The sequence below is a fragment of the Argentina silus genome (genome assembly GCF_951799395.1).
Source record: "Argentina silus genome assembly, chromosome: 3".
Taxonomy (NCBI): Eukaryota; Metazoa; Chordata; class Actinopteri; order Argentiniformes; family Argentinidae; genus Argentina; species Argentina silus.
The window spans coordinates 11,591,142-11,603,770 of NC_139657.1; the positions used below are offsets into that span (position 1 = coordinate 11,591,142).

Consider the following 12,629-nt stretch of genomic DNA (forward strand, 5'->3'; position numbering starts at 1 on the left):
ACTAACTTTTCTTAGACACTATTTTCATATGGAAGGTTGTGGTCTGACTGATCACTCAGCTCAATGCAAAAAAGGGACAGTCCTCCCCAGGAGAGCAGGGGTTATGTGCCCCATTCAAGTAGTGTCATCTCTCAATATAGGCAGTGACTCTGGCTTTAGAACAGAGGAACAGCGAACCTTTGTGGGAGTGTCAGATGACAAATAACATTTGTACGGCCTGATGTATGAGGACTGATGTGCAAGACTAAATGTGCAGTTCTGATATTCCCAGCTGTGAGTCATACAATCAGAAACAAACAAAAAAGACATCACTCAAAATATCTGTAACTTTTATGTGATTGTACTCTGAAACCAGACAAGGTTACAGTACATTTGCCAAAGATCAAATGGCAAATTCACAAAGTATGATAAAATGTGTCGGATCAGAGCTCATTACCAGTCAATAAATAGATAGCATCTTAGCTAAAGCAGTTCTTTTAAGGATAAAACACATCTCACAAATACAATAACCATTTGACAAGAGTTTTAAGACAGTACCTTGTGTTTTGCAGGAAGAAAAAATAAAATAAAAATAAACATTCTGGAGGTTAAACTCCAGAGTTATGTGTTTTCATTGGTACATATATATTTATAGTTTAATTGTGCGCATATACTGTGTGAGAATGATGCGAAGTTGAGTTACATTTTGTGTTCACTGGAACACTCCCAAACTCAGATGATGTTGTCACAACAAAGTAGTAGCCCTCATTACATGTCTTGTACTCTTCTGCATATCTCAGCTGTAAACTCAGAACATTTAGAGTTTCCGCCCAGGTCTCCAGTCAGAACCTGTAAAAAAAAAAAAGAGGACACATTGACACATGACACTTTATGACATAGAGGGTATCCTTCTCATTTCAGAGTAAGAGTGGAGTAGCAGGAACAAAGGAAGTTATACCTTCTTATCTCTGATGGTGTCGAAGCAGGCTGCCTCTATGTTTTTGGCGTAGCCGTGCAGACCCATGTGCCTTAGCATCATCACGGCACTGAGGAGCAGTGCGGTAGGGTTGGCCAAGTCCAGGCCTGCGATGTCTGGAGCGGTCCCGTGAACCTGACGGGACAAAGGGCACCGCAGTCATTAGACAGTATGCCCATGATGCAGTAAAACTTCTGGTACCGCCACCTCGAGAAGTAACTCAAACCGTGTTTAACTTCAGATGATAAACTTGATTCCGAGGGGATAACAGAAGGTATTGAGAGTGCAGTAACCCTTGACTTACCGATTCAAAAATGGCAACACCATTGGCACCAATGTTTCCACTGGGAGTCACTCCAAGACCTCCAATCAATCCAGCACACAGGTCACTGAAAGAATCACACACCACACACATTGTAGCCTACATAACACAAAACACAAAGCTACGGCCCTGCTTGAATACTTTAAAATGCATTGTTCCTTTTGTGTCTGTGCCTTCGGGTGATGTGATTAACTCAAACTCACCTTTACCTCTGTTGGTAGAGCAATGTCAATGACCTGTGCAGCCCTGTCTTTATAATAACAAAGAAGACTGTGTAACTGTTTGACTGCTTAGGGTTTGTTTGTTAAGGGGTGCCAGGTAGATGCTAGACCTTTCACCTCGTCACAACTGCTCATTGAGTACTGTGTATAATGAACCAGTATCCATAATAGCCTTTTTAAGGGCCTATTTAGCTGGTATAGTATAGGGTACAATTAGCTGGTATGGTATAGGCAGTAAGAAAGGACCTGCTGCTTGGTGGGCATAGGAGGTAACTTTTGGGGTTCTGGTTTGGGTCAAGACACCAAGGGTTGCATGACTACTATATCATATCGGTAACTGAACTCACCTCAAAATGTCACCATACAAGTTGGGCATCACCAGCACATCAAACTGAGTAGGATCCTGAACCATCTGCATAAAAGTGTATATTTTTGCATGAGATACACACATACAGTAATATAACACTGAGGTGCAAGAGATTAATCAAATCAGTCTAATTAGGTATGTTAATGTTAGATGGAGAATGTCATAAATAAAACATACATTCCTAATAACACCTTCGAGATAAAAGCCCTGGTTAATCTGAGACATGTTTAAGTGTCATCTGTATACGTACATTCAGGCATACTGTATCCAGGTACATCTCTGTGAATTTTATATCCTTGAAGTTCTCAGCCACCTCTCTGCATTTTCGGAGGAACAGTCCGTCAGACATCCGCCTATCAAAAGGGAATAGTGGAAAAAGGGAGAGACACTTATCAGCTACAACCAAGAGCTCTATGCTGATGCATACAGACACACATGGACAAATAACAACACCTAAGACTTGATCAATGGTTAAACAAACGCATAACACATTCATTTGTTTTTAGTCTTTTTTGTTTTTGTTTTTGAATACTTCCCTGTACAGAAGAAAAATCTAACTTACATGATATTGGCTTTATGAACGGCAGTGACACTGGTCCTTTGATTATTTCTGGCATATTCAAAAGCATACTCAGCGATGCGTCTGCTGGCATCCTCTGTGATGAGCTTGATACTCTGTACTACTCCATCCACAATCTGAAACACACAAGTCAAGGCCATACATTACTCTGAAACATACCCTTTGAGCCTATTTCAGACAAATTACCAAGACGTCAAGAGATTCTGGCAAAAAACAACAGAGGGGAAGTGATTGAAGGACAACAACAAAACAGGTCCACTACCTGGGAAATAGACCACAGCTGGGAGACATTTTATTCACTTCATGGGCAAATAACATGGGGTACAGTAGATGCAAAAAATAAAAAAACGGAAAGGGGGCCACTTGGTAAAGGGCTCAAGAATGTGCACTGACTGTTACATGAGACGACAGGAAAAGCACAGCTTACATGGAGGAATGTCATGACCATGGGTGTGTTACGTAACTTTGGAACAAGATACAATGGATAGGACATCAACATCTGTTTATGAAGGCAGCTTTATTTCTACCTACCTAGAGAAAACAATCAGCACTGACAAACAAGCTGTGTGCCCCCTCAAAGCCTGCTAGCACTGTGTGAGAAACTGTTCAAGAGAGAATTAGACGGACAGGTGCAAGGAGAACCCCCTCATCCTTACACAGTAAGGGACAGAGCTGACAGGTGCGGGGGAGGGGGCCTTGGGGTCAAAGTACCGCTGTGGACATGTGTCAGGGTCACTGACTGTAAAATCTGAGAACCTATCACTGCTAGTAGGCAAGAGCGCTTCCATAACATGGTCTGGGGCCTACCTCTTAAGACTAGAAAATATTAAGACACAAACATTTAGAATAAGGTCTTATATAAGATGAGGTGCCAGTATGCTTCTGTCTCAGTAAGAATCAAAAGTGTTCATGGAGCTTAATGAGTGGGAGCTATGTGTGAAACTGAAGAGGGTATCAAGACATTTGTCATAGCTTTCTTCAGTCTTAAAATACTTAGAAAATAAATAAATAAAACCAACTCCAACATTCATCTAATGAGGGATATTTATACGTTATCATAAAGAGACTTTCGAATATAAATGGTTCCACAACTTTGGATGCCGATGAAGGAATTATGTTTAAAAGAACAGCAAAGAAAACACTTGGACATGTCTTACCAAATGCTCAATGCCACTGTACTCTCCTTCAGTGTTCTCGCGAATGGTGACCAGATTCACATCAGTGTAGGGGGTCTTGTAGCCCTCGATGGACACACAGGGACGTACGTTGGCATAAAGGTCAAAGGTCTTTCTCAGCAGCAGGTTCATGGAGGGGTGGCCAGCAGCTATGGGCGTCTTCAGAGGTCCTGCACATTGAGTGTTTGTTAAGGGGCAGCTGACTAGACAGGGCAGATAAAGGCATGATGCCTTTTGAAGTAAAGATGCATGCTGGTACCTTTCAGGCCAATTTTGCTCTTATCCATGGATTCTTTTGCTTCAAGTGGAATCATCCACTTTCCTCCTGGTCCCTTAATGGCTGTGACGTTTCTCTCTTCCCACTGAATTGGTGCCTAGAAAAAAGAAAAAAAAAAGAGGACATAAACAAAAGGGTAGGCCTAGACATAATCTCACACTGCATCCACTCAGAGCATATTGAATGGTAAAGTATAAGTCATTTAAGGGATGAGACTGAAATGAAGAATGTAACCAAATGTTTCGCGTATTTGAAGAAAATTATGCCATAATCACATTCATGCTAAAATGTAATAGGTCTAATCATAAAGGTGTATCTCGGTGTACCTTTTCCCTATGCATTTGATAATCAACCTGCGGCTGACGTTGGTTAATTTAAAACTGAGAGTCAATGGTTCCTCCAGCATAGTGCCAGTCTAGGCGGTACTATGAGACTGAGAGAGGACAAAGGGTAAACATTAGCTTACTTTAGCTGCTTCAAAAATCTTCACAACAGCACTGGAGATCTCTGGACCAATTCCATCTCCGGGGATTAAAGTAACAGTCTGCATCTTTGAAGGAAAACAAACAAACATTAGATCAGAGGATATACAGAAGCCAGTACCATTGGCCATTCTTTAAAAACATAGGCCTACACAAGAACTTTGGCAAGGCAAATATAGAACAAAAGAGCTGTGGGGAAAAGAGACTTACTCCCCTGCTGAACATCTTGGGTTGCGGGGTCTGGGTCTTCATAGCCCCCATGACCCTGGACACCTAGAGGAGAACAATCAGGGTTAAATGGGTTCCATCTCAGACAGTACAAATAGTTGCTTGGTGGGCTGAATCAATCCTTCCTATTTCTAAAACATGAAATAAATTCAAATACATTTTTATAGAAAATCTAACCTCCGCTTTTGTACTACAGTAAGCCTACATACCGGTAGCCTAATTTTGACCTTATAATAGGCTCATCAATCTACAAATGTGGACCTATCTGAAGAAGGCTTTGTAATGCAAATAACAAAATAACTTTTCATGAGCCAGGACTATGGTCTGAAAACAAGTGATTGGAAGCTATGAACTACCTAGTCAAAACACAACCAGAATCACAATCAGAATCAGAACAAGCTTGTGTGACAGTACAATAGTTTACTTACAACACAACTCATTTGATAAAGGATCTATCATCTATGGAATGTACATGGTTTAATTGACTATACTGTGTACACTGACTTTGTCATTGATATGCAATTGATTAACCGTATTATGTTTGTCATTCTGAATGTATATTTATGATTGTTTTATGTTTGTAAGCAGGGCTCCTCCACAAAAAGGGACCTCTGTCGCAACCACACAACTTGCAAGGGAACATGCAGATAGGGGATGAGGCAAGGATTAATCTGCAATATCTCTGCGCATTCTTCAAGTGTTGTACACTCACTGTACACATTATAGATCATACACTCATCCTAAATATGAAGACACCACAAATGATTGTTTGGGGTCCTAAATGAAGTGTTGCTGTTTTCTGTTTTAGCCTAATTGATTAGTCCTACTTGTTTAATATGGCTAATGACTATCAATCAGACACTGACATTGAGGATTAATCCTTGCTCACTCTCTAAGGGAAACATACAAACATAGGAGGAAGTGTGTAAGTAGGTAACACCACTGCATGCCAAATGCCACAATTTTGATTTAGCTGAGACAAAAGAAACGTTCTCAAAATAATAATTCAAACAATTTCAAAAGAGGAGAAGAGAGGATCTGTGAAACGTCTAAATATCGATCAGGATCTATGGAAACTCCTCGGAGTAAAAAGGCAGATAATCTGTGAAGGACATTTTGAGGTTAAGGAAAAAAGAGGGGCCAAAGAGTCACGTACAAGAAGGGGATACATTTTCCGAAATCAATATAAATAGGCCTAATTTGTAATTAAACTGTTCTTAAGGGGAAGATCAGATTTTGACCTTGCAGATTTGCTTTTCACATCTCAGACCTTACGACATAGTTGACTGTTAGTTCGTTTACTAAAACATCTCTACAGAGGGGCTGGTAGACATAACTTGACAGGTCACCTTGTGGCCGGGTTTGGCGTTGGACCCAGCATCCCCCTACCTTTGCTGAAGTACTTCTAGCAGCAGTTCTCCTACAGCATGTCGAATTCGTAGGTTACAAATACAAAAATGTCCATTGCAGATTCGCCCTAACTTGCCAGCAAATTGCAGGCGATATGGCAGCTTTGGTGTTGTCAAAATGTAGCGAGCCAAGCTTACTTCCTGTGTCTTGATTTTATTCTTCTCACTGATCCGTAAACCATATTTTTCCAGAAGGTTTAGAATCTGCAAATGTTCCAAGTAAATATGAATATTAATTCGAACATGTTTAGGTATGTCTACTTGGCACACTCGCGAATTTGGCACATTCAGCTGGCAGGTTCGCTTGGCACTGACTGTCACTGTTGTGTTGAAAGGTTAGCTAAAAGCTAGCTACTTAGCTAGCTACATGTACTACTTGTCTACCCGACATATCTGCTGTTGTTATCTGTTTGTTAGCAAGATTACTGTTAGTTCTTCAACCCAGCAAGCAAGTAGTTAGCTTTATAACAGGAGTCAAGACATTCCCCAATGTATAGTAGAACAGGTAGCTAGCTAACTAGCCAGCCAGTTACTGATGGCGGCTAACAGCGTTAGCTGGCACTGGGTGTGAAGGGCATCTCATACTTAGCTAGCTATTGAGGCCGCTGTCTGCGACATATAGGTACCTTAAGCCACTCATTCATTCATTGCTTTTAACACCGCCATTACAATCTGTTATATTTCTGGGTGCGACATCAATGAGAGCTGGGAATGTGTAGTTGGCACGACTCCCTGCTTCTCATTGACTAACAACCCTTACCGTTGACCTCCAAGCATTGCCAGCCATCCTTGCTCAGATCCGTACGACTCTTGACTACAAGGGAAACACAGCGCATCTCCACACTCGTCAGAGCAGCGCTTGTCGACAAGGTTGCCAGATTGCTAGATCAGTTTGCGATTGGCACGAGAGTGGATTTGCATTACACCTTGAGACAAAACAAAACAATTTGAATATCTGGGCAAAAATGAATATTAAAGACAGAATGTTGAAGTAAGCGTGACATTTATTAGGGGTATGTGTTGTTGTTCATGTGTCGCATAAATTAATTAATGACCAAAAACTACGTTTTAAGTGAGAAGTTATGGCTCGTCAAATTAAGGCTACTTCAGCCCAAGAATACTGGTTTCCAATCAAGTAGGATCGTCTTCTCCAGGTTTGATATAAACGGGCTACCAATCTGGCAACCTCCTTCACCATGCTGGTTTTTAAACAACCATATATGGTACTTCCGTCCTTCTAGCGCAGGAGCAACCACAGCCGTACCACAACATAGGGTTTCTGGAGCTATTTCTCCATAGCACAAAGATAGGAGGAAATAACAACTATAATCTTTGTCAATTGTCTAAATTAACTTGATATCTTGATCTCCTTTCCTTCATCTGCACTAATCTGTAAGAACAGGATGGTTATAACAGTAGAACAATATTTATTATAAGTCCACAATATTACTTTCAACAATGTTGTCTTCTCAAATCAGGGCAGCTGAATGAGACAAGCAGAGGAAGCCACAAGAGATGCATTCCATTTCCAGGAGTGCCTCAATATTACTAAGTTGCTTCCTTTTCTGGGTTCCTCTTTACCATTCATGTCAGTGATTTACTATTGCACCGCTGTATAATTAGAAAGGTAAAAACAGTATGAGCCTCCTAGGCGAGCATGTTCTACTGCAGAATCAATAGCTTTTCTCAAGACCAAGCAGCAAATGAAAAATAATCAGATCATTTTAGTAAACTAAGCATTCTCAAAAAAGGAGTGCGGCAATATAGTATTGAGCAACACTCGATGGAACTACACCAGTTATGCCACAAGAGGGCCACCTTTACGAGAAAACTGACGATAAATGAAAAAGGACCATATCGAATGCACCTTCAATAAGGCATAAAAACAAAAAGTAGGTTAAATTGCTCAATACTGATACTAAGAATCTACGTGAGAAAGTACATAGTAAGTTAGTGAATGTAATCTTTGGCTAGTGTGTTTATGTTCATATTTTACTCTGAAATGGTTTGCAAAAGTTAAGAGACAGAAAAAAAGAGACAGAAAAAAGGTTTTATTCAACTACATACTTATACAATCTGTTCCTGACAGCCAATGACAACAATTGATTAGTAGCAGAAATAAATGGTCTGCAACAAAAACAGCAAATGAGCCTCTATGTTTTATTTGCAATTTCAATATCATATTGTATTTTCCACATTCTGCAGTTGTTGACTACATCAAAGATAAATTACTGTATCAAAACAAGTAGAAACAATTAAAACAAATGCTTCAAAGCCGTCCATGGTGTATACCATGTTAAATAAGTAGCACTCAGTGCAGACATACAATACGGGATAAAAACATTTCCCAATAAATATTCAAGCAGTACAATATGGAAAAGCTTTGATAATGTTGGTAAATAAATTGAAAAATTACCAAAAAAAGCTATACTAACTCCAAGTTATATTTGTATAGCAGCATAGCTCTCAGTGTCACACATGTACAGCACTGTGTACAATGTGCAAAGTAAACACCTTTTTACATCCTGAGGTGGTGTCAGTTTCAATCAACCACAGCAAATGAATCTTTCCTAAAGCCTGTTCCACAGGAATCAGGTGTAATCTCTACCATGGTCTCACACTGCAGGCAACACTGAGCATGTGAGGATTATGGCACTGGGTCAAGCATTCGGATATAAAACGTAATTCAAAAGAACGACATTAAGCCATGACATCCTGTAGTTTCATACAGAGGAGTAACAAATACCACAAACGCGCGTCACAATCATTGTGGGTAAATTGCCCTTTTTATACAGCATACTGCTTTGGTTGGTTTTTGAGGCTCAGAGATCTCTCTGTTTGTGAGATCACATGCGTTGCTCTGTTATTGAGGAGTCTGCATTCATGAAGAACATCTGTTGAGAGTTCAGAATTTGATCAGGGTCGTGATGAAGTTTTCCCAACAATGAGAAACAACAGAAAACACTCACAAATGAATCAACCCTCGTTATGCATTCGGCAGTTTGGAAGCTTTCAAACCTTCGCATGTGCGTATCTGTAATATTAAATGAAGATAACATTCTTCATGAAATATTAGAATACAATTCTTACCATTAAACTGTTTGTAGGCTTCTTCAATAATGGCATTGTTTGATCTTTTAATCTCCCAAAAACCGTCCTCCACCCATGGCTTGCAATCAGGCAGCTCTGGCAGTTGTCCATTTTTGTATAAACCAGCTGCATATTGCAAAGATAACATATAGAGATTCATCAACATCATTTCCATACGTTTGGCTTCTCAATCAATTCAACTTTTAAGATGAAATAGAACACTACAGACACAAATAAAAGTCAAGCATGCAAAGCCTTGCCTATGCATTAGAACATATCATAGGTATATCTTACATTATTCTGTTGTTGCACAAAATGGTGTGACAAAACAGCAAGTTGCTTGAAAGAAATACCTTTAATAGTATCATCAATGTCTTTGCATAATTGATATAAGTCACTCCCACGTCCAACCACTCTCTCCCCTACAAGTGAGTGAACAGAGAACAAAACAGACCATGTTGGGATTGTCTAACAACTCGTTGGTAGATTATGCAGATGTTTTTCTTTTGTATTTGTATTGTATATTTTTCCAAATGATTTTTCTTATAAAATTGCATAGCTAAACAGTACGCGGTAACATTTTCTTTTACAGGTAGGTATTCACCACGTACACAACTATGTTGTAAAAATGGATACATTCTGCTAGGCTGCTTATCAAACACAATTGGTGACTTCCTGCTACTAAATTGTACATACGGTAGTGATACTTGTGTCAATAAATCTCAGAGAAACCAAAGGGGTAATATGCAATTCTAAGTTAGTGCCTGGTAAATAGCTGGCTGCAAAATAAAGCGTTACCCAATAAGCATGTAATCAACATATGCTCCATAAAATATATTTCATATATCTCACCATCCAACACCCTGATGCTCGGGAACATTTCAAGGAGTACGTTTCTGTATGACATATTCTTACAGACTAAAAAAGAAACAAAAATGATTATTGTACTTATCTGCAGTTCAACTATGAATACTGTAAAAGCAACTTAAATGTCGTGAAATTATTCACCTGGATTGGTGTAATTATAGGTGTTGTCTTTCAGCCGGATATTCTCAAGTTTTCTCAAAGACTGAAGGCAGTGGAGGTTCTCAATACTGTAATAAAAAACAAAGCCTAGTTCACAGAGTATCTTTACCGACAAGCGACATTTTTTTTATATCCCTATTATATCTACAGAAGTGTTTGTCTGTGATTTGGAAGGATTAGGGATACACTTTATCAAGACATTGATAAAGGCTGATACACTACAATCTACTACCCAGACCATTTCATATCATTATAGAACCATGTCAAATACTAGGTAATACCTGGCTAAGAGATTACCAGCCACGTTTAGGCTCTGTAAACTGTCACAGCTGGATATGGCTTCTGAAACAAGGAAAACATTGAACAAGATTGATATTCAATCAGCAGAGCTGAATGCCAAACGCAATCATTGGAAAACCTCAGTATGTAAACACAAAACATCATTTTGACTTTCTAGGTTGGAAACCAAAAATGACCTCTATCAACACGATCAGATTTAGCTGCTATCTAAGCATGAATATAAATCCTTACCTAAATTCGAAATCCTGTTGGCCGACACATTGAGAACAATAAGAAGCCGAAGGGACGAGAGAGGCGCTAAATTTGTGATGTTATTACCAGAAAGGTCAAGTCTCTCCAAGTTCATGCATTCTCCAACACATCCAAGATCATATATTCCTGTAAAACAGACATGTAGCCTTGTCACCCCAAGTAAAAGCATCAAGGCAAACGTCAAGCATTTATAGCAATGATTTAATCTCACCATGACCTCTGAGCTTAAGAAACAAAATTGACTCCAAATCAAATTCTCCTGTCCGAGACTTTAGCAGTGAAGCAGTTATCTTGGCGAAGTCTTGTTCTGAGAGAGAGTGAGAGAGTGTAAGGCAGCAGGGGAACAAAGCACAACTTCACCTCTCTATTCTTATGCACAGAACCCAGCTGGATGCTCCAGTCATGAGTCATTATTGCAGCTAAGGCGGGGGAATACTCCTGTCTCTTCTGCTAACTGAGGGTATGGGGAGATGAACCACATCCATCTATAAATAGTATACTTTGCACTGATTTAAATAACATTTCACAGCACTCCACTTCTGTGCTGGCTCCTCGAATTAAAGGGGTGTTTTTAACATGGGGTCACAGACAGCCAATGCATTCTCTCTCCTGAGGTCTGTGCCTGTTCCTGAGATACTTTCCCTGTCACAGTATATTGTCTTTGATGAATCAACTGGGAAGAGCCGTAGGGTTGAGGGTTTCTAGCTCTCCTGAGAGTCATAGACAGACATCTGCATTCATTAATACTCAGAGGAACTGGGGAAATTCATTTAATCTATTGACATATGGGATGCATATTTACTTTGATATTAATGTCTATAATGTTCATGTTATAACTTCCATAAATAGACCTACGTAGCTAAGTGTCTACATTTATGGCCAGTCTTGTTGATATTCATCGATTCATCCATCAACAAGTGAGCAAGTAGCTCTGTCTAGCTAGCTGACTGGGAAGCACATTTCTTAAAAAGTGAGTGGATGGTGGGCATATTGTTTATACTGTATACTAATACTACACCTTGGGTAAGTTAGCTAGATGTGACATTTAGCTCATAAGCGACCGGTTAACTCACTAGACAAAGTGCAACAACGCCAAATGATGTGCCGAACGCAATGTTTGAGGGATTTAATGGACGCTTGTTGCTGTGTGCATTAGCTAACGTTAGCATTACTAAATGCATGAAAATAGTGTTGACCAAGCAGCAAACCCTGCGTATTTTTGATATTCGTGATGGTTAAACAAATTCAGAGTCGAATGAAGAAGAAAAAAATGAATAGCCAACAATGGTCATACTGGATGATTCTAGCTAGCCTAGTTAGCTAACTAAGCTAGCTGTCGACTGGATGGACAGCAGCTTGCTGCTGTTGTTGCTAACACATCCACCCATGTAACTTACCCTGGTCTTTGTCTCGCTTAGAATCCATCCTTATATCGGTTATTAAGCTAGCTACAATGCACTGAACATATGACTGGATCGTGATATTTGGGTAATTTGTGTGAAATTGTCATCTGTCCTTGAGTGTACAGGACAGGCTGAAGACGATAACGCTGTCAGCGCAGTGCACACAGGTAATGTTGATGATGGCTAGCTACGCTACTGCACTGCCGTCATGTGGCCATGGCGTGTGTGGTGGTGCTGCTGGTGGTGGTGTGGATATTTCTATCCATTTGAGCTCAGTGGTGGACACACTTGTTTGTCATTTGTTTGTCCTCAGCAATTACTGTAGTCGGGTACAGCTTCAAAATAAGTTAGAAAAAATAAGTCAGGAATGTCATTCCTGAATTCCTAGAGTCAGTGTAGCGCCGCCTGGTGGTAGCAGGCTGCTCCAGCTGCAGCAGGTATGCCAGCAGTGGAAAGCAGCCGGTGCTGAAACACGACCTCAGGCGACAGCAGCTCAACTGCTCAACCCTTGCCTTGGACCCTTAGAAACAATTAAGCATAAT

At 40.0% G+C, this 12,629-nt stretch overlaps 2 protein-coding genes across 3 annotated transcripts; both read right to left on the reverse strand.

Annotated features, from left to right (window-relative positions):
• Nucleotides 1-312: 312 nt before the first annotated feature.
• idh3a (isocitrate dehydrogenase (NAD(+)) 3 catalytic subunit alpha) lies at nucleotides 313-6,856 on the reverse strand. 2 transcript variants are annotated; one of them, XM_083666002.1, is made up of 11 exons: nucleotides 6,777-6,856; nucleotides 4,590-4,652; nucleotides 4,364-4,447; nucleotides 3,880-3,994; nucleotides 3,603-3,790; nucleotides 2,428-2,561; nucleotides 2,116-2,218; nucleotides 1,846-1,910; nucleotides 1,260-1,344; nucleotides 938-1,090; nucleotides 313-828 (listed from the first exon to the last, which is right to left on the reverse strand). In XM_083666002.1, exons 1-11 carry the CDS (start codon nucleotides 6,801-6,803, stop codon nucleotides 748-750), a joined length of 1,098 nt encoding a protein of 365 aa, XP_083522128.1. In that variant the 5' UTR covers nucleotides 6,804-6,856; the 3' UTR covers nucleotides 313-747. The 2 variants fall into 2 exon arrangements, with proteins under 2 accessions (XP_083522128.1, XP_083522129.1); XM_083666003.1 differs by lacking the exon at nucleotides 6,777-6,856 and adding an exon at nucleotides 6,155-6,211.
• Nucleotides 6,857-8,085: 1,229 nt separating this feature from the next.
• Nucleotides 8,086-12,210, reverse strand: lrrc61 (leucine rich repeat containing 61). Its single transcript, XM_083666165.1, has 9 exons — nucleotides 12,082-12,210; nucleotides 10,896-10,991; nucleotides 10,664-10,810; nucleotides 10,414-10,474; nucleotides 10,115-10,200; nucleotides 9,959-10,024; nucleotides 9,460-9,528; nucleotides 9,107-9,232; nucleotides 8,086-8,910 (listed from the first exon to the last, which is right to left on the reverse strand). Exons 1-9 carry the CDS (start codon nucleotides 12,107-12,109, stop codon nucleotides 8,804-8,806), a joined length of 786 nt encoding a protein of 261 aa, XP_083522291.1. The 5' UTR covers nucleotides 12,110-12,210; the 3' UTR covers nucleotides 8,086-8,803.
• Nucleotides 12,211-12,629: the final 419 nt, after the last annotated feature.

Bases quoted from the DNA above. Each gene is read 5' to 3' on its own strand.
- idh3a (XM_083666002.1), bottom strand. From the start codon at position 6,803: ATGGCTGGCAATGCTTGGAGGTCAACG. The intron at 2,562-3,602 runs GTAAGACATGTC...TGTGTGTTTCAG, and splicing joins ACAGTGGCATTGAGCATTTG to ATTGTGGATGGAGTAGTACA. The intron at 829-937 runs GTATAACTTCCT...TTTTTTTTACAG, and splicing joins ACACCATCAGAGATAAGAAG to GTTCTGACTGGAGACCTGGG.
- lrrc61 (XM_083666165.1), bottom strand. From the start codon at position 12,109: ATGGATTCTAAGCGAGACAAAGACCAGG. The intron at 10,811-10,895 runs GTGAGATTAAAT...TCTGTTTTACAG, and splicing joins TCTTAAGCTCAGAGGTCATG to GAATATATGATCTTGGATGT. The intron at 10,025-10,114 runs GTGAATAATTTC...TTTCTTTTTTAG, and splicing joins CTATAATTACACCAATCCAG to TCTGTAAGAATATGTCATAC.